This window comes from Corvus kubaryi, unplaced genomic scaffold (assembly GCF_017639235.1).
Source record: "Corvus kubaryi isolate FWS band 111438036 unplaced genomic scaffold, C.kubaryi_AGA036_p1.0 133, whole genome shotgun sequence".
NCBI lineage: Eukaryota > Metazoa > Chordata > Aves > Passeriformes > Corvidae > Corvus > Corvus kubaryi.
In genome coordinates this window covers 1073457-1098992 of record NW_024580667.1, presented here as the reverse complement: position 1 = coordinate 1098992, position 25536 = coordinate 1073457, and the positions used below count along the sequence as shown (strand labels likewise).

Genomic DNA, 25536 nt, shown 5'->3' with positions numbered 1-25536 from the left:
GACATCTTTCTCAATTGGGGAGGGCCTCTCTTTTTCAATTTCCAGGGATTTCCAGAGCCAGTTTTGCTCTCTTCTTTTTCACTCCTAATGATATTTAGAATGAACATCTTCCCACCCTGTATCTTTGCAAGATACCAAAAGAGAGAAGGAAAAAAGAATCTATTTTGTGCTCCAAACTACCATAAGATGCAGTGGCAGAGGTAGATGAGGCACTTCATGGCTTAACATTGGGATTGCAAGTTCTTTCTGCAGGTTGATAGAATCCATCTTGTGCAAATGAAGGCTACCCTGAAATCTGTCTCATCACTGCTCACTGGGATCTCCTCCACTATGGTCACCTTTTCAAAAACTGACCCCTTACATGCCTTGCTTTAGAAAATCCTGTCAGAATCTACTGCTTTCAAGACATAATGAGACATCCAAGTCTCTGTGTTTGTGTCAAGCACAACTGGGAAGTTTTTTTTTTACAAGTGAGCACTATATGCAAATACAAAGCGGATTGGCGGTGTTGGAAGATATCCTACCATTTATTGGAAAACAAAAATCATGTGTTAGGCTTATCAGCTCTCCAACAGAGCAGGTCAGGAAGGTACTTTAGAGGAAATGTTGGGGAACCTTTAAACCACCTGGAGTCTTCAATCCCTCCAGTGTGAGCTCAACAGCCCATGGCACAAGTCTGACTAATACTGACTCTTTCCAGTGATACAGAATCTTCAGTTTAAGGTTGCGAGTGGGCCTGTAGTCACATGGATGACAAAACCAAGATTTTCATAGGCACCTAGGTTTATAGGTCTTTGCTAGAAAGACCTGACCAATGATATAAAGCAGTTATTAAGCTGTATCTGTATTAAGTATAGATATGTATTACTATTAAGGAGTTATGGGGAATTTTTTCAGTGTTTGCTCAGTTCTTTTTATTACTTTATAAATTATTTTTGCCATGGAAAGACTGTAAAAATAAATTTAGGGATGCTAACAGAAACTGCCTGTGTTCCAGGCAGAAATTTAGTCACTGGAAATTTCATAAAGGCAGATTACTGATAGATCTTTGCAGGCTGTACGAAGAGTGCTGCCTCAGCAAGTGCAGAAGTGAGCGCATCTGTATCCGTTTACACCGAAAGGGGTTTCTCATTTTACTTTTGGGTGTAAACCACTTACTGTGTTTAACCTGGTGATATTTTCCTTGAAAACAAGAAGCATTTTATTAGAGCTGACATTAGCATCCAGATGCTTTGATTACCTTCCCTGGGCGTCGCGTTTGATTTGGTGGCGGTGTCGAACTGTTTTGCGCGCGGCTGAAATTTCTCAGGTTTTCAAGGTCTGTGCTTTTTTCTTTTTGTCTTGCAGTTTTCAGTGAAGAGCTACACGCCAGTCTCTATTTTGTCAATGCATCTCTGCAAGAGGTAGTGTTTGCTAGCACCACAGGGACACTGGTACCCTGTCCAGCAGCAGGGATCCCCCCGGTGACGCTCAGATGGTACCTAGCGACGGGCGAGGAGATCTACGATGTCCCAGGGATCCGCCACGTCCACCCCAATGGCACTCTCCAAATTTTCCCCTTCCCTCCTTCAAGCTTTAATAACTTAATCCATGATAACACTTACTATTGCACAGCTGAAAATCCTTCAGGGAAAATCAGGAGTCAGGATGTTCACATTAAGGCTGGTGAGTAGAGGCTTTTGTTGGGTCCAGATGGGATTGAGGAGGGAGGGAATGTGGGTGTTTCAAAGAGTAGCAGCAGATATAAATCAAGGGAGATTAGCCAGAAGTGTAACCTCTGAACTCTTAACAGTATTAAGTAATATGGTGAATTCTTTTCCCTTCTCTCCTCCTCAGTTTGAATTATTTTTGGTGGTGAAAAGCTAGTTTTCCAAAGATCAATTGAGCACAAATGTAAGGAGAAACGAACTGATAATGAAATCAATAATCAGACCAAGCTTGCCCATTAAAGAGCTGTGTGATAAAAAGACAGCTTTTGTACATGGGCTGGAAGAGAAGAGGAATGTCTGGCCTAAAATCACACCTCTCCTCCTTTGCTTGTGGTCACTTGTGATTTGTTGTGAGAGAAATTTGTGTCCCCTGCAATGATTCAGCAGCTCATGTGTGTCCACGGGTAGTGCTTTCTCTTTAAGCTAAAGTATGCAAATGAGCAGAATCGTTTTGCATCTGTTTTCTGTACTGGCTGGGCCAGCCAGTGAGGAATTACAGAGGGATCAAAATCAGGCCTTTTGTTACAACACACAAACACATGATTGCACAGTTTTTGAAGATTTTGGTCTACCCGCTTCAGTTAATTAAGATATTCAAACAAACAAACAAAAAGTAGTCTGGAAGCTGACCTTTGGCAAATGCAAATCCTTGGAAGCTCTTTATTGTTAGTGGAGCTATGCTTGGCTTTTCTCAGGAGAGAACAACCCTTCCTCCGGAGATTTGTCTTCACAGGAGTTTCACAGGGAAAACTGTGAACAGTTAACAAGTAGATTTGCCTGTGACTTTCTTTTTAAATGATAAAATGTATTCTCTTCTTCTTAACAATTAGTTAACATTCAGAGGTTTGTAGTTTGTAGGCAGCTGGGAGGCAAGAATAAAAACCAGGTTTCCACAAAATTCATGTCTCATTAAAATTTTAGTCTAGAAAAGTGGGTTTTCTTGCACAAGAAGCATCTAGCAGAAGTTATCATGTTACATATAAGGGGAGTTCTATGATGGTCTATGATTCTTATGAAAATATTTAGTTGTCCATAAAAAAAAAAGCTTGAAAATCAAAGATTCATATGAACACATCGTAACCAACTTTGTTTGAAACTCGGTGCTGTTTTTTGAGATTTTGGCTTTACTTTCATGGATTTGTGGGCAAGTTGTCTGGTAGAATTATATTTAGAGAGAACATAGTATTTATTTTTGCTTTTTCTGGATTTGTTAATGTGTTTCCATTTTGAGCACCTTTTGGGTAGTATTCTTTCCCAGTATTACTTTCCAATTTTTACATTTCTTAGATAAACTACTGTGGTGATACAAAGGAGGCTAAAACTTGCAGTGTTTCTGGCTAAGTCTCTGAACTGGTGTTCCTTTAGGTGTAAAACATTCATCCATGGAACTCCAAAACAAGACTTCTCCCTCTGCTTGAGAAATAAACGCTCCAAATAGAAAAAAGGCCTTAAAAAAGGGCTTTGCAGTTGGTAGTGTAGCTGCTTGGCTCATAAGTTAACAACTCCTTTTTTTGCCAAGTCAGAAATGCCCTCTTTACCTCTTTTCTTTTCTTTTTTTAACTTTTTACCCTGTTTCCACTCATTTCTCCATTTGACTCAATTTCTCAGTTGATCTGAGGTTTGGATAATGAGCTACACGAGTCCCCTTCCTTGCCATGAGCTGATGCTGTGTGTCAGAGCTGTCACTGTGTGTGATGGCAGACCACAGCTACTAGTGAGCATCTTTTCCAAGGGTTTGTGTAAACCCTCAATCACAGGAAAACACAACTTGGAGAGTCCTCTGTGCATGGCAGTGAAGTGTATTTTATGCTCAGATGATAAACCCTGATGGTAAATGTGTTGCTCAAATTTGAAATTAGGAACTTCATTTCTTTACATGGTGCTTACAAATTAGTTCTGTTCATGTGAAATCTGAACAATATTTCAGACTGGCACCAATTAACATGATTTTGGGGGGTCTTTTCTAATTTCCTCTTTCCAGCACATTCCAACAGCAATTGGTTTCCTAAGAATGCAGAAGAATTCAGTGGATCATCTAGTCATAGCACAAATGGCTCTGCCCATTCTCAAAGTCAGCTTGAGAAAGTCTGGAGCTCATTTGCCTCTTTTCCCAGGAATATGGGCAGCAGATACAAAAATTCCCGCTCACAGATAATTGTAATTGTGCTTTTGCATGTAATTTTACCTATAGTGCAACAAAGATTCCCAAACTCCCCCCCGAAATCATAACCCTCACACCTGGATATCCAAACCTAATCCTCTTCCATGCCAGTCCCACATGGAAGTAAAGGTCTCCATTTTATCTTCAAGCTCTCCTGTGCTGTCATGGCAATGAAGAATATGGGGGGTTTTTTGTAGCAAAGGCTGACATTCTCATATAAATTAATGACCTGGGGACTTGGGATTTAAAAAAAATATATATAGGAAAAGTAAAAATCAGCAATTTATTCATGGAAACTGTCAAAACTATGACCTGGATATAGCTGAGGGACCTCGTAAATCACAATAATGTAAATTCTTTTAAACAAGGAAATGAATAAACCTCTTTCCAGGTTTTTGTGCCCTGCGTGGTTTCCGTGTTGGATTTTATTGACATGATCAGCTGGGCAGATTTTCAGAGTGGCCAAGTGATCTAAAAAGTACAAATACCTTTGGCAGTATGTTGGGATATTGCTGCTAAACAGGCCTTTCCTGGGAATGAGAGCTGGAGCAGGAGCTTTGGACACAAGTCAGCCTCATTAAGATGATCTATGTGCCATTCCCTGGGTGTAGAACAAGGTTAGGGAGCTGCTTCACCACAGGGCAGCCAATGCTGTAAAGTCACTGCATTAAAGGTGCTTATAGATCACTTTAAGACTCATGACAGGGTTAAGAAGTCTAGCCCTTGATTAGAAATAAATTATTGACTTTTTAAAAACTATTACTGTCTATCTTGTAATAGAATATGGATTTTTTTCTTTCCTTTTAAAAAAGATATTTAATTTTTAATTATATTTTTATATATATTAATTATATATTAATTAATAATATATATTAATTATATTAATTATATATTTAATTATAACAGTATTATTAATTGTATTAATATATGATACAATATAAAAGTTATATTGTTATAGCAATGTTTGGGATAGAGAACTTCAGTCTTCCTTTTTGCAGCAGTAACAAAGGACCTGAAAAGCTGATGCTGTTTGCATTTTGAAGACTGGTTACATTTCATTATTCTGCCTTTTATTTCTTGAAATACATCCTAAGTGGGGCAGATACTTAGAAATTGAAGTGCTCCTGATGTGTAGAAACACTTTTGTAAACTGAGAAAAGAAGTTACTGAATTTTCAACTGGAATCAGTGGGGTTAAATGTATGTGTAAATGAGCTTGCTCTGTGTTTGTGGACAGGAAATGTGGGCAAGAAATGTCCCTGTTATGTGGCAGCTCAGCATTGCTGCTCCACTGGGGTCATTCTTCCCAGTAACTTTTACCCTCAGGCAGGTGCATGTCTCAGACACACAGAAATTTCCAGTGTATTCATCCCTGTTCTCATGGGAATGGTTTCTTTTGGCTGTGGTGATTCCTTTTTTTTGCACCTTGACCTTGTGGTCCCGTGGAGAGTCTTTGTTGTGCTTGTCTGTCCTGTCTCAGCCATTCATTTGCTGTAGAAGACAACATCTCTTTCTTCTCTGCTCTGCCACCTTCTCCATGAACTCTTGCTCACAGAAATGCTCATCCCTCGCTCTCCATGGGATTATTTCAAGATTTCCCTTCTTTCCATTCTCCTACCCAGTGCAACTTCATCTCACCCCAGCAATATTAATTTGGTTAGAAGGATTTCTCCAGTTGTGCTTTTATCCTCCTTGTCCATCCAGTTGTTCCTTTTTCTCTTTGTCCATTAAATTAATTCTTTCAGACTCAAGACAAATAATTTTCCGATTCTAAACATTTTTTGAATCATGTTGGGTTTTATTATAACGTGTTTTTGTTTAATACAATTGTGGCTTTGTTTCTGGGTTTTTTTACCATTAACTGATTCCTTTCAGGGCTGGTCAATCAAATGTATCTCTCCTCTTACTTACTCCCATTCCTCTGTGTTCCTGACACACATTTCTTTTTCTCTCTCTGTCACCTCTATCGATTTTCTCCTTCAGTTCTCACTTCTTCAAAATCCTAAATGACACTGACCTTCTCTTCTCCGCTCTGGATGTCTAATTCACACACAGCACCTGCATTTACCCCTCTGCCCTTTGATGAGCAGAAAACCCTTTGTGAAGGGAAATGTGGCTGGGGAAAGCAGACAAGGAACATAAAACGTAACACCATTTACCCACATAACTCTGCAGTCCTTATCTGAGCCTCCCAGAATTAGGTGAGGAAAGAACACAGAGTAAGAGATGCAGATTTTGAGGAAACAAAAAGGTCTGGGAATGCTTTCACATCAACTCACAATCAGCCTTGTAAATGAGTGTCATTCACTGAGATAAGAGCTCACAGCCTGATTCTGGGGGGCACTTTGTGAGGCTGACCGAGGAAGTGGGTGAGATGTGGGGCTGCAGTTTATTTACCAAACCCTCCTCTTGTCCCTGCAGTTTTACGGGAACCCTATACAGTCCGTGTGGAGGACCAGAAAGCCATGAGAGGCAATGTAGCAGTGTTCAAGTGCATTATCCCCTCCTCTGTGGAGGCATACATCACTGTTGTCTCATGGGAGAAAGACACAGTCTCGCTTGTCTCAGGTAGGCTCTTATGGCTTTTTTTTTCCAGCTGGCAATGGCAGAGATGTTTCCTGGTTTCCCCCCCCTTCCCCCAAAATGCCTGATGTTTACTTTGGTTCAATTCTAGCTGAGTGAGATGTCATCTTCCCAGTAATGTATCTCACTTCAGCATTGCTGCATCCCTGTGACTCTCTGTGTGTGACATGAAGGCTTCAGACAGCCCTGCTTTTCTAGCCTGCTTGAGGGGAAAATAACATGTTTTTTGTTTTATACCAGACATAAAACCAGCTTTCGGGTGCTGTGGCAGTGGGTTTGCATTTTAACTTTGATAAAGAGCTCGTGCATGCCAAAGAAATTTGAGTGTCATAAACATGTGCTGGGTTGTGATTATTTTTAGTGGTGATGTTACTCACAGATTAGAAGAAATCCTGAGTCTAAATTTGTTTGGTTATGTTTAAATGAGGTATGTAATCAATATATATACTTTCATAGCATTTTAATCCCAAATATCTTCAGAGATAACAGTGGAGGCTTAAGCACTGCCATAAACTGAACATATTGAAGTGAAACAATCTGTACTAAAGCAGTTATGTGCATTAATCCATTTACTGACAGAGGGAGAAAATGTGAGGCATTGTTTGGGAATTTGGGCAAAGAAAATCTAACATTTTAAAGCATAAATGTAAGAAATTCATGGCAGAACAAATAGGTAGGAGAAATATTTTCAGTATAGTACATATCTGAATTCTATATAATGCAGGGTGCAGCTGTTGTTACACATACAAATGATTTATGCATGCAGAAATTGGAAATGTATTGTTCCAGGGCTGTGCAGAATGGAAAAAAGTAGTTTGAGTTAAATGTTGCTTCAGAGTCTGCTTAGGAATATGTTTCTGTTTATGATGCTCAGGTGTGTGGAAATGTTTTTGTACACCTCCTCAGTATATTAATAATCTTTATTTTCTGACAAATTGTGGCATTGATGGAAATACCTATGTCTCCATATGACTTGTATGATAGATTTAATTTCTCTCCATGTTTTATTGATTCCTGACATCACCATGCAATATTTTTTTTCAAAAATTATAATTCAAAGAATTTTCTAGGGATTTGGTAAATATTTAACAGCCATGTGATTGATGATCAGTTGTTCTCTGTTGCTAGTGCACTGTTTAAGCTTGGTAAATTCACTTCCTTATTGGGCTCTTGGATTTTGATAATATCCTAATTTTTTGTCATTGAGCAACTGCAACTGGGTGCATTTGCACCCAGGTGAGGTCTGTGATATCTGAGTTGTTGGACTCACCAGCACTTCAGCCAACACAGGTCAGAGTTGTATTTAAATGCACAAACAAGCTTTCCATTATTATGTATCAAATGATACAGAATTATGCTTAAGATTATTTAAACTATGATTGGAAGTATTTAGCACAACAGTGGATGGATGTGTTTATTTTGCTTCGTCTTAAAATAATCTGCTACACGGTGTATGTACATCTGTATGTGTGAGTATTGGCTGGAATAAAGAAAATGAATGTCTTCATGGGTAACTACCTTGATTTATTTTTTGAGTTTATTCATTCTGTATTATAAGGAAACGTGCATATTTTCTCTGAAAACGTAGATTGAGAGGACACAATTTGGTTTTTTAATTACTTCAGCACTAGTTCCTTGTACCCCTGTGATATCTGAGAGTGGCTCAATCCTGCCCTTCACCCTGGAATCAGGAGTGGGGGACACCCAGGTCTCTGTAATCTCTTCTTTAGGGGAAAAAATATGGCAATTCTTCAAAACATCATAGCTGCCACTTACAGATAATCTATTTTTTATAAGCCTATATTGGTTTTAACTCCAAACTTTGGGGGGATACAAGTGTGTAATAACATTTAACTATATGGATCTAAATCTAATAATTTTTTTTTCCTTAATGTACCCTCTGACAGTGGTTGACAAGGCTACAAACATTAAAAATCTATTACAAACTTAAAAAAAATTCTTATTATCTCATAATCACTCAATTCTGCAGTTGGGAATTTAAATGAAAACAAAACATTGTTCATTAGAACGGATGCTATAAAAAACCCCATTTATTGTATTTTTTTTAGTGTGCAAGACCAGATTCTTTGGTCTTGCACATAGGAAAGTGTTGGAAACCATTATGCATTGAAAAATATCAAGTTCTGATTTATTTTCTTCTTTTTTTTCCCTGAGTAACTGATTTATTGGTTATTCATTATCATCAACAAAAATGAGAGCCATCTTGAGGGGAAACCTCTACTTTGAAAGGAAAGAATATAAAGAGAGAAACTTGGATTATTGTGGTTTGAAGAGGACAAGGTTTTAGTGGGGAAAAAAGGTCGTACTTATTTGAAAAGTAAGAAAAGCAAAGAGAAAAAGAAAGTGTGTGTGGGGGAGAGGATAGAGATGAGAATATTTTCTGAAGGAAGCTGACAAGAAAGATGGGGAGAGATTTTTCCAAGGGATGGAGTGACAGGAAGAGGGGAATGGCTCCAAACTGAAGTGGAGAAGGGTCAGATGGGTATTAGGGAGAAATTCTTTACTGTGAGGCTGGTGAGGACTTGAAACAGATTTCCCAGAGAAGCTGTGGCTGTTCCTGGATCCCTGGCAGTGTCCGAGGCCAGGTTGGATGGGGCTTGGAGCAGCCTGGGACAGTGGAAGGTGTCCCTGCCCATGGCAGGGGTGGCACTGGATGGGCTTTAAGATCCCCTCCAACCCAAACCATTTCATGATTCTTTGATTTCTACTGAGATGATACAATTCCAAACAGAAGCCAGAGAAGCCTTTTTTTCTCTTTTTTTGAAGGACTTAAACCCCACTGCAATTCTTCCAACAACAACCTTGAGTAAATATTTAATATACTTTTCTATCTGTAGTCCCATTCTGACTACAAGGATAGAGAGATGGGGAGATGAACCAGAATCCTTTATTTCAGCAATTACTGTTGTAGATGTCAGTTTTCTTTTTCTTTTCTTTTTTTTTTAATGGCAATGCAATATTAAAAAAAAAAACCAAAACAAAGGAAAGCTTTTATAGGGTAAAAATATCCTGCCTTTTTAGAAAGAGTGTTTAAGAAGAGTGTTCCTTGATTAAAACTCTACAAGGTTTTTGCTCTTGACACAATGTGCTATCCTGGGCATATCTGTATATTTGGTTTTCAGGGAGCTCAGTGATGTCCACAGTAATCGAAGAGTGTAATAAATATAGCTGGGCAAGAGCATCTTCTGTTTCCTGGCTGCAGTTTTATGTTGTGCCTCCAGGTTATTGTAAAGTAATTGGGAGTTGAAACATATTAAGACCTATTACCAAAGCATTTCCAAGGAGTATCCCAGTAGAGCAGCCTCCATGTTCAATAAAGGGGAAGGTGCCCATGTTTGGAGCCAGAAATACCAATTTCTGTGAAGTTTCCACATGCAAGGACAGCTGCAGCCTGGAAAGGTATGCAGGGGCTTGTCTGTCTGTCAGGGGACAGCTCCAGAATTGGGGTTTTTGTTCCTACATTTTCTCTTTTGATGTGACAGAAAATCTAGGGTCAAAAAGCTTTTACTGGGTGTCCTCTAGGGGCCAAGGTAGCAAGAAAAAAGGTTTTTATTGCAAGGCAAACCCAATTATTTGGATGAATCTATCTTGAGGAAGAACAGAAAACACTGACCTCAAACACAAAGACAGAAATTTTTTCATACTGGAAAGCTCCATTTTGAGTAATAATTGTGAGCTGGAATATTCAGCCTGTCCAGTGGGTACAGCTGTTTAACAAACAAATTTTGCAGGGGTGTCTGACAAGCTCTGAGGTGTCAGCAAAATGAAGGACTGATGGTAACCCTGGAAAGTCTCAAGGAGCTCACAAAGTGCAGGTAACTGCTGTACCAAGCTCTACAGCTGCGTCCACAGGGTCCTTTTCCTAAAATCCTTATTTTCTGAAGAATTTTGCATTGTCAGTTGACTTGAAACCGAGTCTGAAATTAATTTGAATTATTACAGGGGGAGCAAGGCTGTGCAGTTTTCTCTTGTACCCATAACCAAATCCTACGAGTTTTCATTAGATGGCACTAAACATAAAAGCTTAAATCAGCCTAGAATACTGGGTTAATCCTAGAATCATCCTAGAATATCTGATGGATAGCTGCACATGGCTTGCTCAAAGATAAAACTTCCTTTCCCTCTTCCTGCCTTCCTTCACAAACCATTCCCAAAGAATGAGACTTTTGGAGTCGGCTTTGTGTTGACCTTATAGCCATGGAGGGCAGCCTAAGCCCCGCAGGACCAAAGAGCTCAGCAAAGTATGTTTTCTGAAATAACAGCCAAAAAAAGAATAAAAATAACAATAAAAAAATCAAAATAATAAACCCAAGGGATGATAGGAAAGAGCCACAGCCCAGATTGTGCTCCTGCTCCTGTTGAGCAACTGTGAGGTGGAGGGGAGTCCAGTGCTTGGCTTGTTTCTTCTTCACACGCAGAGCGGTGAAGCTGGGCTAGAAGGGAAGGGGAAATAACCACGGATTGTGCTGTGCCCAGGTGAAAACGCAGAGCAGAGTCCACTCATGCCTTAATTAGTCCCAGTGAGAGCAAAGGATGGGTGTGGTTATAGGGGAAGGAGGGCAGAAAGGGATTACTGGAAGTGAAGGTCAGGGTAAGGGAGCAGCAAAGAGAGAAGAGTAGAATGAAGAATGGACATAAACAAAGACTGAAGAATTAACTTGTGTCTGTCAGTGCACGCTGTATTTCTGTTATGAATGCCTCCGATCCTGATCCTGATAACTGCAAGGGATTTTCAGTTTTTCTGTGTTTCTGAACAGTGCCAAGAGCAGGATCATGAGGAGGTTCGTGCCCTGACCTTTCTGAATTCCCATTTTTCTGTCTAATGACACAACATGCAAGAATCTCTCTGATTTATACATGGACTGTGACTGCTTAAAAAAAGAAAAGTAGAAAAGCAGCGAGACAGACAGTACCAACTGTGCACAAGGGCATATTTGAGTGTGCACTGGAAGAACAGCAGCTCTGAGGAAAGGTGGGTGAGCGTGGATGGAACACGGTTCCCTGAGGGGCTGTGACTGACGTGCTGGTGACAACTGATGAACCTTCCAGCCAGCCTAGTACCCATCAACCAGAAATTAGTCACACTGGACCACAGCTTGAGAAGTGTCACTGCTGTACACTGACCTACATTTGGCGTAATGAATTGCATTATTTATTTACACACAGTTCCTCAAGACTCGTCTTTAAAAGGCTCAGGGGCTCTCGGATCTCTTTCTGCACAAAGGGCTTTTCTGAACTGCTGTAGTTGACAGTAAGCAGTCAGTGTTTGCCAGGAGTTATCACGTGGTGACATCTAAAACACAGCACTGCAGTTTCGGGCTCTGGGGGGTTTGGAGATTATAGCAGTGGCTCCGCTTGCAAAGAGCTGTTTTTTCAGCCATGAGATTTGTACATAGCACAAAAAACCCCCAAACTCTCTTTATGGAGAGTGGTCCTGTGATCAGAATCAGATTATTGCTGGTGACCACAGGGATTAAGTCCAGCCATTTGACTGAGGCCGTGTCTAGCAGAGATGAGCAATGATATTTCTTGCTCTGCTTTGATGTCAATGCTTAACCATAGTTGCCAAAACCCAAGCATTCACCTTGCATTTAACCTATGCCACTGAATGCTCTACATGCAAGATTTCTTCTGGTTCCAGGTGGAGGGAGATGAAGATGGCTCCCTGGAAATCTGATGGGAGGAGCTTTCAGCCATGCTCAGGTCAGGCTGTAGGTTTGCTGTTACAGTAATGTGTTTTCCAGGCTTCCTAAAGACACGTAAAGTGCACTTGCCCATCTCTAAAGACAATATATTGCTTCCTCACTTTCTCTGTCAGCAAGGTTATTTTCCTGAGGGATCTAGAAAAAAAATATTTACTGCATTATTTAAGAAATGTCGAGTTTTCCACATTTTTCCTGAGAGCTCTGCTCTTTTAAGAGGACAGTGTCTTATAAGAGCAGAAAGTGGAGATGTTATAACTTAGCACTTCCTGCTTGTGCAAACATTTTTCACACTTTCCTCTGTCTCACTGAGAACTAAAATTTTACCTGAGCAAGGCCACGTATTTAAAGTGGTTCACTGAAGGAAGTTATAAGTAACAAGCAATAGGACAAGAGGAAATGGCCTCAAGATGAGCCAGGGGAGGTTTAGGTTGGATATTGGGAAAAATTTCTTCAGTGAAAGGGTGGTCAGAACAGGCTGCTCAGGGAAGTGGTGGAATTGCCATCCCTGGAAGTGCTAAAAATACGTGTGTGTATTGTGTGGTTGTGGCACTTAGGGACACGGGTTAATGGTTGGACTCAATGATCTTAGCGGTCATTTCCAACCTAAACTATTCCTCTGGCTACTCTGTGCTCCATGTTTGCTTCCTATTCCATTACATTGGAGTATTTTGATCAGGTGAATAATTTTAAAATTATGGTATTGGTAGCATTGGATGCAAGGATTTCAACAGCCTTGTGGGAGTCACTTGAAGGGATGAAGATGGAAAGCATCCGAGCCACACGTCACAGAATCACTTTTTGATAGCACAGAGGAAAATGAGCAATGTGGTTGTAGCATAGGAGTTGTTTCTGATCATTCAGAAAAGTGAAATGGAGCTTTAATATCACAGAGACTGGTATTTTCCTGTAGAGGAAACTTGTGGATTTTCCTCAGCATGACTGGACGTTTTGGCTGGTCTGAGGGCAGACAACATTGGTGGCTGTTTGTAAGACATGGAGGAGAAAAATAACTTCGAGTGGGGTGTCGTGGTGGTTAAATTTCAGAAAGTCAAACTTTGCTCTGTCTCACCATATCCTGCAATTTTAATACTAATGGGATTCACAAATAGTAGCAGTGGCTTTGACATTTCAGTAATGAAGGGTGCCTAGGAGAAAAGTGTATCAAAATTTTTCTTTTCCCTCTGTTGCTGCTCAGTTGTGGATAGCCCTTCATTTCCATCATTCCCGCTTTGAAACAAACCAAAATAAAAAACCCAAACCCAACAGCCCCCAAATCCTCTTTCTCAATTTTTTTGCTCAACTCTTTAATTTATTTTCTCTCTACTTAAATTAAAGCATGTGAAAAACTTGATTGGATTTGGGCCCCCTTTAGAATTGCTTTTGCCTTCTTGAGAATTAAACAGAGACAGAGAGAGGGGATTGTAAGTCTGCTTCTGGGTAAAGGCTTCAAATATTTATTTTTTTTTATGGTTTATGCATTTCCCTCTCTTTCCCTCTCCATCAGTCTGTGTATACAGATATAGATATATAGATATAGATATATATATATATACACACACATATATGGGCACTTATCACATCTCTCTATGGGCCTGAGGCTCTGTTGGACCATGCATAACATTATCCAATCTGATGCCCAAACTGTTCTGTTTTACCACCTTGTTATTGATGTTGCCAGTCATGAAGAGGTTTCTTTCAGCATGGTTGAATCCAGCGACACAGTTAGTCTTTCACTGGAAATATCTGTGTCACATTATTCTCTCTCCAGATGTGCTTGAAATTTCTTTCATTTACCTAGGTGAATCCCATTTTATCATCTGGCCAGCTTTTTCTAGCCCCCACGCTTCCTGTAATATTAATTCTCTCTGGGGCTTGCAAAGCCTTCAAATAAATATGGCCTGCATTTAAATGAACAGGATGTTTACCAGCTCTTTGTTAAAGGAGAAATAAGAGCAGGCTGACTGCTAACCTTCCCAGGTGCTCACTCAACATTTTTCCATTTTGTCTTTGCTCTTTGTTTACCACTCTTCAGGCAGTTTTTGGTTCATAGATATTTTCTTGCATACTTAAAGCAATATTTTCATCCCTTTGGTTTGATTGTGGGATTTGGAGGGGGGTGGTGTCTCATTTTATAGACAGCAAAGCTCAGTGCTATCAGATTTGGTATCAAAATTCTATGAGCAGGGACATGCTTTGATGAATCAGTGTGCTGGTTTTAGGTCTGGTTTTATGATTTATTTTCATTTTTGCTTTTTGAAACAGCTATTGTAGCATTGTTTTCTTCCTTATAAATCTCCCCTGCCAGTAGCTTGTGATCTTGTCACCTTCCTGAGCAGCTGTGGATAAGTAGGTGACCACATTAAGCACTGTGTGCTTGAGGTTTCCCATCAGAACCCAGCCTAACCTGAGCAAACACCAACGAGCTCTGACAGCTTTGATGTGAGGGGACAATATTGATGCATGAGATTCATTTTAATGAGTGTGTGCCTCGCTACTGGGAATCCTTTATGACTGTGGACGTGGCTTAGCTGCACTCTCAGGGGAGCAGAATGGCAAAACTGCCACCAGCCGTGATTTTTAGGTTATTTTTAATACATCCAAAGAGATAGCTACAGGTGACATCTGGAAAAAACCCCAGAAACAGAATATTCTATTATTGTGTGTTGTACCAGGTAAATGGTTTTGTTTAACATCACTGTGGAGCACAGTGTTACTAAGTTGATAAATCCATGATTTTTTAGGTAGATGTAGATGGTCATACAGATGCTCATTTGGTTTGCCCTCGCTGTCAGGAGTCCAGTTTTAATTGAGAGGCTCATTAGAGGAATGGTTCATTAGAAAGAATTGGAGGTGCCTATCTGGTAGAGCTTTGTTTCATTTGCTGTGACATCAGTGTGGTACCTGGGCTCCTGATCTGTAAAGCCACATTTTAATTGCATGTATTTTTTCCCTCTGGAGGAAGGTTACGATGGAGGCCAGGTGACCTTTTAGTCAGAATCAAGCGAATTTTTAAAGCCTGTGATCTGGTGTGTGAGCTCAAGCTGTGCTGGGGCAGATGCTCTGTCCTGCTGCAGAAAGGTGGTAGATGCAAAGGCTAAACATTTTACGTTGTGAGCAGTTGCTGTGCCAAAAATATCTAGAAAACTTACAGCCAGTGAATTTTTTATAAAAGTAAGAGTACAGGAAAGTATTGAACTGGTTAGATGTTCTCTACCACCACCAAAATTGTGTCGTAATTGCAATTACAGATGTTTTTCACAGCAAAAGTAGCCTACCAGGTTTTTTTTGTTTGGTTGTTTTTTTTTGTTTAAAATAAGTCCCTCACGTTCTTGCCATGCACTCAAACTCTGGTGGTGTCGAATGAGTTGAAATGTTTCCTGTGGGCCATTGGAGACCGACGTGATGCCAACGCTTTCAGCTGCCAGAGGAGTGTGATCCACAGAGACCTGTCAACAAAAGCAGGTCAGCAGGATTGAGCAAGGCAAAAAAAATCAATAAATCTTTGAATTAATCATGCAGCTGCCACGGAGAATTATGGGTGCATGAAATGAAGGCTGTAGGTATATGTCTATGGCAATTTATTCTCTCCTACCTCATTGCGTCCTTTCTGTGCCTGCAGGTTTTCCTTCTCCTGCTGCCATCTGAATGGCTCTGTGTTTATTTGGGTACCTTTGTGGATTACTCACCACTCATTTTAAAGTAACCAATCCTGTTTTGATTACAAAACTTCCCCTTTTCTCTCTCTCTGTCTGCACTGTCACTTTCCTCAGCGTTGTGCGTGCTCAGTGTGAATTAATCCCGGGATTTCACCTCTGCGTAGAGCCAGGATTGCACATCTTGTGCAGTGAATTGGACTGAAAGCCACTGCTGCCTGGGTGAACAGAGGAGTTAAAAATTCATGCCAGTGCTGCAGGTGAGGGGACCCCCTTGTGCGCCCTTCTGCAGCAGCAGGGCCGGGGAAGGAGCCCTGGGCCAGCTCTTCCTCCCCACGGAATGCCCAACTCTGCCTCGCAGGCAGATGTAGCCAGTGAACACCACTGCCAAGGGGGAACGTTCCTCACCCTGCTGCCTGAAGCTGGGCAGCCACGGGATGCAGCCATGGGGAGCTAACAGGGCAGCTCGAGGGAGTAATGTGATGCTGGGGACATGCTTGGGAGGGATGTGAGGGATTGCGCAGTCAGAGGTGCATCCCCTGTGTATCTTTGTGGTTTCAGCTCTGTGCTTTGGTTTCATTCTCTCCTTCTCCTCCAAAGGATTTATCTTTCATTGCAGTGCCCTGGAGGGATTGTTCTCTACATCATCCCCATGCAAAACTTGAGTGTTTTGCTGCTGCAGCTTCTGGGCTGGCAGCAAGAGGGGATGGGGAAATGAATACGTCAGCATCTTTAAATCTTTGTTTCTGCTGCAGATGATGCAGAGGTCCCTCCTCTGTGCCCAGCTCAACTCACCAGCTGCAGAACTTGGTCCTGCACCATGCCAAGGATGTCTCCTTGGCTCCCTGCCCAGGGATCAAGACTGGCTCTTTTCCAGCTGGGGAACAGCCCAGCACTGGATGCTCACTTTCACTGCAAATTCAAATTCATTTTCCTCTTCCATCCATGGCTTTCTTTGCAAATAGACACTGATATTCATAAAATCCCCAGGAACAATTGCCCTGCTACTTGTGGAAGGTCAGGGCAGGCTCTGCTCAGGGATTACATATTCCAGCTGACATACAGCACTCTTGTTTTTCAATTGCATGCCTAGGGATTTTTTTTTTCTAAAGGTTTTTTCGACTTCTCCATTAAAACCAAATTCCTGACACACTAAGGAAGTACACTGGGGTCCAGCTGTGGAAATGATTTTTTAATTTTTGAACTAACAAAGAGACAAATAGGTTATAATTTTCTAGAGGAGGCAGAGATTTTTTTCCTGCTCTGCTTTTGTAAAACATCCCGCTGGTTAAATACCATTGTTTAGTAAACCCACATTTTATTCTTTAGAGAGACATAAACCATAGGAAAGTAACATCTCCTTTTCTCTTCTGATATTTGTCTTGCAAGTGATCCTCCAGGCAATACCTGAGTGATAATGATGGAAGAAATATTTCCTTCTGTTCTTTCAGACTCACATTTGTTTTGTGCCTCCAAGAGTGCTTATTCTCTACTGAGCGCTGAGAATCCTTCCATGCACTCCATTTCCACATCCAATTTAAAACTGTTTTTTCAAAGAACACTGACTTAAATGTGATTGTTTAAAAACTAAAAAGTATTTCTGATATGAAAAAGGAAAAATGGCACCAACTGACATGCTAAAAATTGCTATGTGGGTATACACAACTAGACAGTATTAAAGCTCATCTCTTAAATGTACAAAATATTATGCAGATTTGAAAAAATAGTAAAAATATATAGATAGATTCAATTAAATGCTTATTCTATTCAGTGTCTTCTAAAACCAAAACATTTCTGTAAAATAAATTTTTAGTCTAAAATTTCACAAAAGTCTCGAAAAGCATTGACATTTTTACATGTATTATTTAATTTATAATTATTTAAATATTATTTAAATATTAATTTAAAACCTTTTGCTTTAGAGTGTATTTATCTGAAATATAATTAGGAATGTATTGTAAAATAATAAAATGTGGAAGCAGCTGCTGATGTAGTAGAGAGGTTAGAAAAAAAGCAGAGTGGGTAAAAGAAAACTGGAAAATAAAAAATGGTAATTTTGTCTTGTATTTAAATGGAGAAGTCTTAGGGAAGAATCCAGAGGAAAAAGGGGATTGATCATCTACATAAGGCTTTTTGTTCTGCTTAAATGTTTCTTGAATTCCCAAGTGTGCTGGGTGTCATGAAATCCTTGTGCTGAAAACAAATAAGACATTAATTTTCTTGGAAAAATTCCATTAGAGCAACAGAAGCAAAGTTGATCTGCTTTTCAAAATGCACATTTATGACCCGCTGAAAGGCAGATCCAGGGCTGGGAAGCAAAAGTGCATCCATAAATAAGAAGTGATGGGATAATGTGTGCTGTGTCACAGCAGCCATTCAGCACTTTTACAGAAGGGGTGAGGAAAAGAAAACCCCTCTCAATGTCAGCGGCCCAACAAGATCTTGTGAGATGCTCTGTGTGTTTTCAAAAGGGATTTCAGAAAAAGAAGCTATTCGCTGGATTTTTGCCTTCCTTTTCTTTCATGCATCTTCTCCTTTCTTGCATGAGCTCTGTTTATTATTAGGAATTCTTTGCATCCTTATCAATGGTTATTCATAGCACATTTTAGAGTTGACTTGTTTTTTAAGTGCTAAAGAAATTCTGTGTCGCGAACTTGGTCGAAAATCAAGGGAACCTTTATTTCTGCCTCTTTTGGCATCTCTCTTTCTTTATGAAAAGCCTCAAACCTCTTTTTGATTAATTGGAATTATCACTCTCATTTTGTATAGAGAGAAATTGGAAAGCAAAGAAACGAGAGTTCCTCGGTTTTTTCATTGCAAATCCTCAGGCAGGATCTCCTAAAACCTTATCCTTTCCTCGGATCCGTGGTTCCTGTTTCTTCCCAAGTACTACAGTATGAAATAAAAGAGATTAAGTGTGAAGGAAGTTTAGGAACCTTGATAAATTGGTGGGAATACTTTACATAATCAGTAATAAAGCCACAAATCACTGCTTCAGATTTCTTTTTGTGGAGCTCTTGTTGCCTTGGACTGGAGCTCCCCATGTGAGGAGGGAGAGGATGAAGTTCAGTGGGAGAGGTGGTTTAGTTATACATTGCTTGTAATTAAGAAATAGCTAAAAATAGTTAGCTAAAAGAAGATGAAATGTGTTGCCTTTGTTTTGTTGCTTTCATTTATATTTATTTTCTTACTACATCTGATACCTGATAATAAATTGTTGGAAGGAAACCACAGGAACAGAGAACCATAATTAAGAATGCCCTAAATTTTCCATCTCCACCATCCCCAAACCTTCATGTTGTTTTAATTAATGAAAGTTAATTGCATTCAGAATCAAAAATCTCTTCCTCCTTACTGTCTTGAAGTACATAATTGTTTTCTCTCTCAGGATTGACATCCTTTGCTGTCAACTACTTTATGAGGAAAACCGTGTATGTATTTTGGCTAAAAACAATGTATTCCTATTGCAAAAATCATGTTTCAGCCAAAACAAATAAATAAAACCACAAGGTATGCAGAAAAAGCCAGAACTTTTCCTTTCAATATTTTCAAAATTGCATATTTTCCTCTTTTCATTTCAAAGTGAAAGCTGTTTGAAAACTACCCATGTGATTCCCTAGGAAAAAAATATTTCTTAGGATAAAGAAGTTGCATGATTTTTTATTGATTGCTAGGTTCCATTACCAATCTTAGCAGATGATTTTGTTGCTTTGGTTTTTGGGGGTTTTATTTGTTTGTTTCCTCCATGAATTCCTGTTTTGGGAAAAGGAGTATTTCGAGCTAATTAACGTATGGACATTAGCAAACTCTGTCACATCCAAATAGGACATTTTCTGTGGAAAGAAATTGCCAGAGCTCAGAAAAATTTTGTGCGTAGCCATTTAACCACACCATTTATCTGGGATGCCCTTCTTAAATAAAATCAATGCTAATTTCGCATTTCCCTAATGGGAGCCTATTAAGCTGAGTACACAGGCATTTTTAACCTCTGACACATTGCAGGGGCAAGCCAGCACTGGATTCAATCTGGTGTATTAATGAGGAACATGGAAATCCTGTGTCTGGATGACTTGATTACTGGATTGGGAAGGTTCAAACACTTCCCCCTCTAATACTTCACCTAGTATCTCTTTTACAGTTATTATGGAGCATCATTTAATGCTTTTGCTCTGAATTCTTCCCTTCTGGAGTTCATAGATGCCCATAAAATAATAATCTGGGTTGAAACTTGGCCCCAAGTTATTTTTATTTGAACAGCAAACAACCTATTAGGCCGTTGAAGACCGACTGGCTTTCAAGTCAATTTGGATGGGAATTTCAAAGCAGTCTGGGCTGGCTGTATGAGTGAATTCCATGTGAATAGAATGGAGCAGGAAGCTAAAAGAGCAGGGAAAGGAGAAGTAGTTTAGATTTATTATGATTTGGGAAGTGGCTTTTTACAAGAAGGAATAGAGAAATTGGGCTCAGAGTGGAACAGTGGCAAAATGTGTGGGCAGAAATGAAGTGACTTTGTGTTTCTCATAATGTACTCGAAATCCCATTAGTTTTCTGCACTATCACCCTGGAAGCATTGGAGAGACACTGAGGAGAAGCAATTAGGCCAGGTCTCAGCACAACCAGCAGCCTCTGACACAGTCCAAATGTGTCCATATGTTCCCAAAAGAAGAGGGAATGTTTCTCTCCACTTCTGAAATGCCAGGGGAGAGGTCAAGCCGTGAGTGCTGCAGGCTCAGAGGAGCAGGGAATTCAGATAGAGTTGTTTTCCAGTTAAAACCCTTTCACTGAGAACTTGAATATTTAACATTTCACACTTAAAAAAAAATAAATCCCCACTTCCTTTTTTTCTCATCTCCCAGTGTCATTCACCTCTTTTGTCAGCATAAAAGTCTGAATTTAAATAAAATTTGTGGTAACGTCACCCCCCCCCCCCCCCAGCCCCTAACTAAGGAAATTTGTCAAATTGCATAATGTCTGCAAATGAGAAATGAGAAGTTGTGAAGGGCAAGGGGTGGGAAGAGGAAACTGCACAGGTGTTCTGTTGCATTCAAGCTGGAGGGGAAAGGTGGGATAAAATCACCATGTTATCCAAATTATCTCTCCCCTTGGCTGTGTGTTGTGCCTGGGAGAGGGATTCTATGAATTCCTTCTATGAATTCTTTCCCTTACTGAACTTTGGTAGCCCTGTGCTTTTGCTTGATGGTGTCAATTTGTGCTTCCTAGGTTTAATTATCTGGGAAATCTTAGAATTCCATGCCTGTGGTGGAATTACTAGGCAAAGGGATTAGGATGCTATCCTCAGTCAGCATGGGATGGAAAAGGGGGAGCTGAAAACAAGGTTCTGTTCCATTGTTTGACCACTTTTCATCCCAAGTGACTATATGGATGTATTTAACATTCCTAAAATATTAAAATTTTGTTTAAAAATTCTGAAACTAGTACATCCCTTCAAAATACTGCATTGCTTAAAAAGCAAAGACTTAAGCAATGGAGTCATAAGTTGTGTTGAAGTACTTTTTAAAGCTGATTCAAAACTTTGTTACTTGCTGCTCTGTTAAATCAATATATTTCATCTCCCACTTCTCCCAGGGAAAAAGCAACAGGATAAGAGGAAATGACCTCAGGCTGGGCCAGGGGAGGCTCAGGGTGGACACCAGGAGGAATTTCTCCATGGAAAGGGTGGTCAGGCCTTGGAAAGAGCTGCCCAGGGAGGTTTGGAGTGCCCATCCCTGGAGGTGTCCCAGGAAGGGCTGGAGGTGGCACTCAGTGCTCTGGGCTGGGGACAAGGTGGGCATTGGGCACAGCTTGGACTCGATGGGCTTGGAGGCTTTTCCAGCCTCAGGGATTCTGGGATTCTGTCTCTTCTGGAAACTTGGCAGGGGCTGCCCAGGGAGGTTTGCAGTCCCCATCCCTGAAGGTGTCCCAGGAGGGCCTGGACTGGGTTGGTGACAAGGTGGGCATTGAGCACAGCTTGGCCTCGATGACATTGGATTTTTTTTCCAACCTTAATTACTCTTTGGTTCTATTCTACCGTGCTAAGATCCAGAATCACTAACAAGCCACAAACTCTGGGGTTTCTCTCACTCAGGTGCCTCCACGCCCTGTCCCTCCTGTGATTTAATTTTTCCATTTCCCCATCACCCTTGGGTACCAGTGCAGATACTCCTCGGATGTATAAAATGTTGAATTTTTAGATGTGTGAAAATGTTGTTTTGATAAATCACAAGCGTCTTTCAGTGGCTCAAAGGATATTAAAATGTCACAGCCAAGCAACTCAGCATTCTCATTCTTTATGCCTGTCTTTGAGGGCACACTTTGCAAACTGTGGAGAAAACAGATAATTCTCTCTAGGAATTAGGAGAGCCAGAATATTGCTGTACAGCAGTGAACAATTAATGATATTTATCTCTCACATAAGGCTTTACCCTTTTCTTATATAAATCTTTTCTGCAGGAGCAATTTAGTGAGTGGTATCTCCGTTTTGCACATATAGAAGCTGAGGCACTGCATGAGCACAGGGAAAATATCAAATCTACTTCAAAGCTTTACTAGATTTAGAGTTATGTGGGTATTGCTGAGGCCCCCACTGTGCAAACTTTAGTCCATGCTTTCAAAATGTTTCTTGCACTTAGTTTGTGGTTTATGTTTGATTCTTTAGAGCTTTCTTAATTGTGATTGTTTTGGGATCTTTGTTTTAAGACTCAAAAAAAGTAAAAAAATCACTTATTTTATCATCATAATAATTTGGACCCATCTATGAACTCTTATAATACTTATTCATCTACCTAAGCACTGCAAAATGCAATACAAGCAAAGCAAGGAATTACAAAAAAAGAAGATTACCTGAGGGAAGAGGAGGAAATGGGCAAATTAAGCAGACACAGAGTTATATTAATTTTTGCTGTCTTCTTAGTTGACTTGAAAAATATCAAATCTAAATCTACATTTCAAGGTTTCATGAGCACTGTAGAAAATTCCTCAGCTCTTTGAGACCAAGGGTAGCTCCAATGTTTTGTTAGCACTGCACTCTCTGAAGATGAATAGCCCCTTGTTTCTGATAGCTCTGTTTGGCTGCAGCTTAAAACCTATCTTAGGGAACATTAGTCTGACAGGGCCAAGCTTGAAGCCATGTAAGATATTTAAAATTGGACTCTTGGCAGGAAGCTCCTCTTTATACCCATTTATTTTTAACTTTTTTTTAAATTACTCATAGTACCTGAAATAAGCAAGAGAGATATTGTTCCAGAAGACATAAAAGAGCAATTTGGAGTCTAACAAATGTCCCTATATGTGATTTATTTCTTTTAATCAGCACTGACCTTTTGAATTGATTGCGATTTACAGGAGGACCTATGTAAGGCCAGACACCCACCACTGAAGGGACTGAACTGACTTGCATTTCTAAACCCAAAGAATTTACAATACTAATTGAAAGGTCTGCAGCAGAAACAGAAAGCTGTGATTGAAACTTTTTGCAATTTGAAAAACATTCAATGTTGATGGCCTTTTCTTTGTTTTTATAAATGGTGTTATATATTTCTTGACACTGGGTGACATAAACGGTGACATGCAGTTTAGTTGAATTATTAGACTATAGATGCATATGCTTTTGGAAGAGCCTTAGCCTGTAAATAAAGACAATAAATCAGATTTTTCAATCAGCCTTCCACCTGTAAAACATCCTATATAAAGCTACCCTGGCTACAGGTTGAAGATCCAGCAGTGCATAGATCAGAAAATGGCATTTTTTATTGCTACAGCTGTTTGGCATTGGCCCTCAAATTCTAAGTGGCTGACAGAGCTGCTCAGTTTGGGGCACTTTTTATGTTTACCTGCCTGTCTGAAGAACAGCAGCATGTTCCTTATGTGTAGGATAAGGAGCCTTTGGGGGATACTTGGTGACTGAGGTCAAAATATGTGTGTCCCTGTAGACAAGTGCAAGTCTCTTCCTCAGAAATTACCATGACAAGAGATGAAGCTCATTTCTGTGAAGTGAAATTCTGCAGCCTGTCTTGTTTCTCTCAAGAGGAAAACACTTAGATCAGAAAATGATGCTGCATGAAATTGCCTGGTTGAGTTGGGTTTTACTCTTTGCATGCCTTGTTCTAAGCTGATGGTCTGGATGATGCTCCTCAAGAGAAGGGTTCTGTTCTCTGAGGAAAGAATATTGTTTCCTTCAAAAAGTAAAGACCTGGAATAGGAAAGTGAGAAAGATACATTCTGAAGAGTGGGCCTCAACTTAGTGGTGGGTAGTTTATTCCCCAAGTAGCACTGCTGCTTCCTGCTCATGGGAAGTCACAGCTGGGACTATGTTTGTTCCTGTAATTACAGAATGACTTGGTTTTGGAAGGGACCTTAAAGATCATCCAGTCCTTGCCATGGGCAGGGACACCTCCCACTGTCCCAGGATGTTCCAAGAGCCGCCCAACCTGGCCTTGGACACTGCCAGGGATCCAGGGGCAGCCCCAGCTGCTCTGGGCACCCTGTGCCAGGGCCTGCCCACCCTCCCAGGGAACAATTCCTGCCCAATCTCCCATCCAGCCCTGCCCTCTGGCACTGGGAAGCCATTCCCTGGCTCCTGGCCCTCCATGCCTTGGGAATTGTCTCTCTCCAGGTTTCCTGCAGCTCCTTCAGGCCCTGCAAGGCCACACTGAGCTCAGCCCAAAGCTTCTCCTCTCCAGGCTGAACAATCCCAGTTCTCGCAGCCTTTCCTCCCAGCAGAGCTGCTCCATCCCTCTGCTCATCCTGGTGCCTCCTCTGGCCTCTCTCCAGCAGCTCCACGTCCTCCCTGTGCTGGTGCCAGGGCTGGGGCAGCTCTGCAGGTGGGCTCTCACCTGAGCAGGGCACAGGGGCAGAATTGCCCCTTTCCTGTTCCCCACACTGTGGGATGTACCCAGGACACAGCTGGTTCCTCTGTAGGTTTTTGTTACCATTGCTTGGCAAAGCTTGTAGAGAAACTCTGCAGATGTCAATTAAAGAACATGACATTTTTTTATCTATAGTGTTCTTAATCTAACAGATTTACTTGTCTTGATTTCACACCTAATTGCTGAAAATATTGTGACTAGACAGGAATAAAAAGGTAGTATAATATAACACCTGTTGACAGGACTGATTAAGACTGAAAAACAGAGGAAAGCAAGTACCCCATTATGTGCCAGAGGTCACTGAAAAATATATTCAAGGCTGCTGATGCAATGCAGCTCGATATTCTGTTATCTACGGATAATTTTAAAAGCAAGTTGTCCTTTAATGGAATTCCCTTTTCACTGGACTGTCACCACTGACTGCTCTATTATGTATTCAATTACTGTATCTTTATGAAAAATTACTTGTTCTATAGAATGATAGTTAAAAAAATTGATATTATGAAAGTTTGAGAAAATGTAGTTGTTACCCAATATGCCATCTGATTTTCTCATTGTGAACCAAGGCAGTTATTGTAGAGTTCCTATTTTATGCAAAGGCATAGCCCTTTTATTTTGCCTCAAAGATGGATAATTTCTCTTTCAAAAGGAAAGAATACACTTGACCTCTGTAATCGTTTTGTGTCGGAAAAAACTGAATCGTCCAGATTTAGTTCTACTAGTACCACTTCCTCTTTCAGAAATGTGTGGATTCCTCCCTTTTTTTTCAGTGTGTGCTGTATTTTTGTTTGTGCATGACCAGACTTCATTGATATAAAATACATAACCTTGATGACAATCC

At 40.4% G+C, this 25536-nt stretch overlaps 1 protein-coding gene across 1 annotated transcript in view; it reads left to right on the top strand.

Annotated features, from left to right (window-relative positions):
- The window catches only part of DSCAM (DS cell adhesion molecule), a 437619-nt gene that overhangs the window by 60622 nt on the left and 351461 nt on the right, over positions 1 to 25536 (top strand). The window contains 2 exon segments of the mRNA XM_042033380.1: positions 1348 to 1665; positions 6291 to 6437. Of these exon segments, the coding sequence (XP_041889314.1) occupies positions 1348 to 1665; positions 6291 to 6437 (465 nt within the window).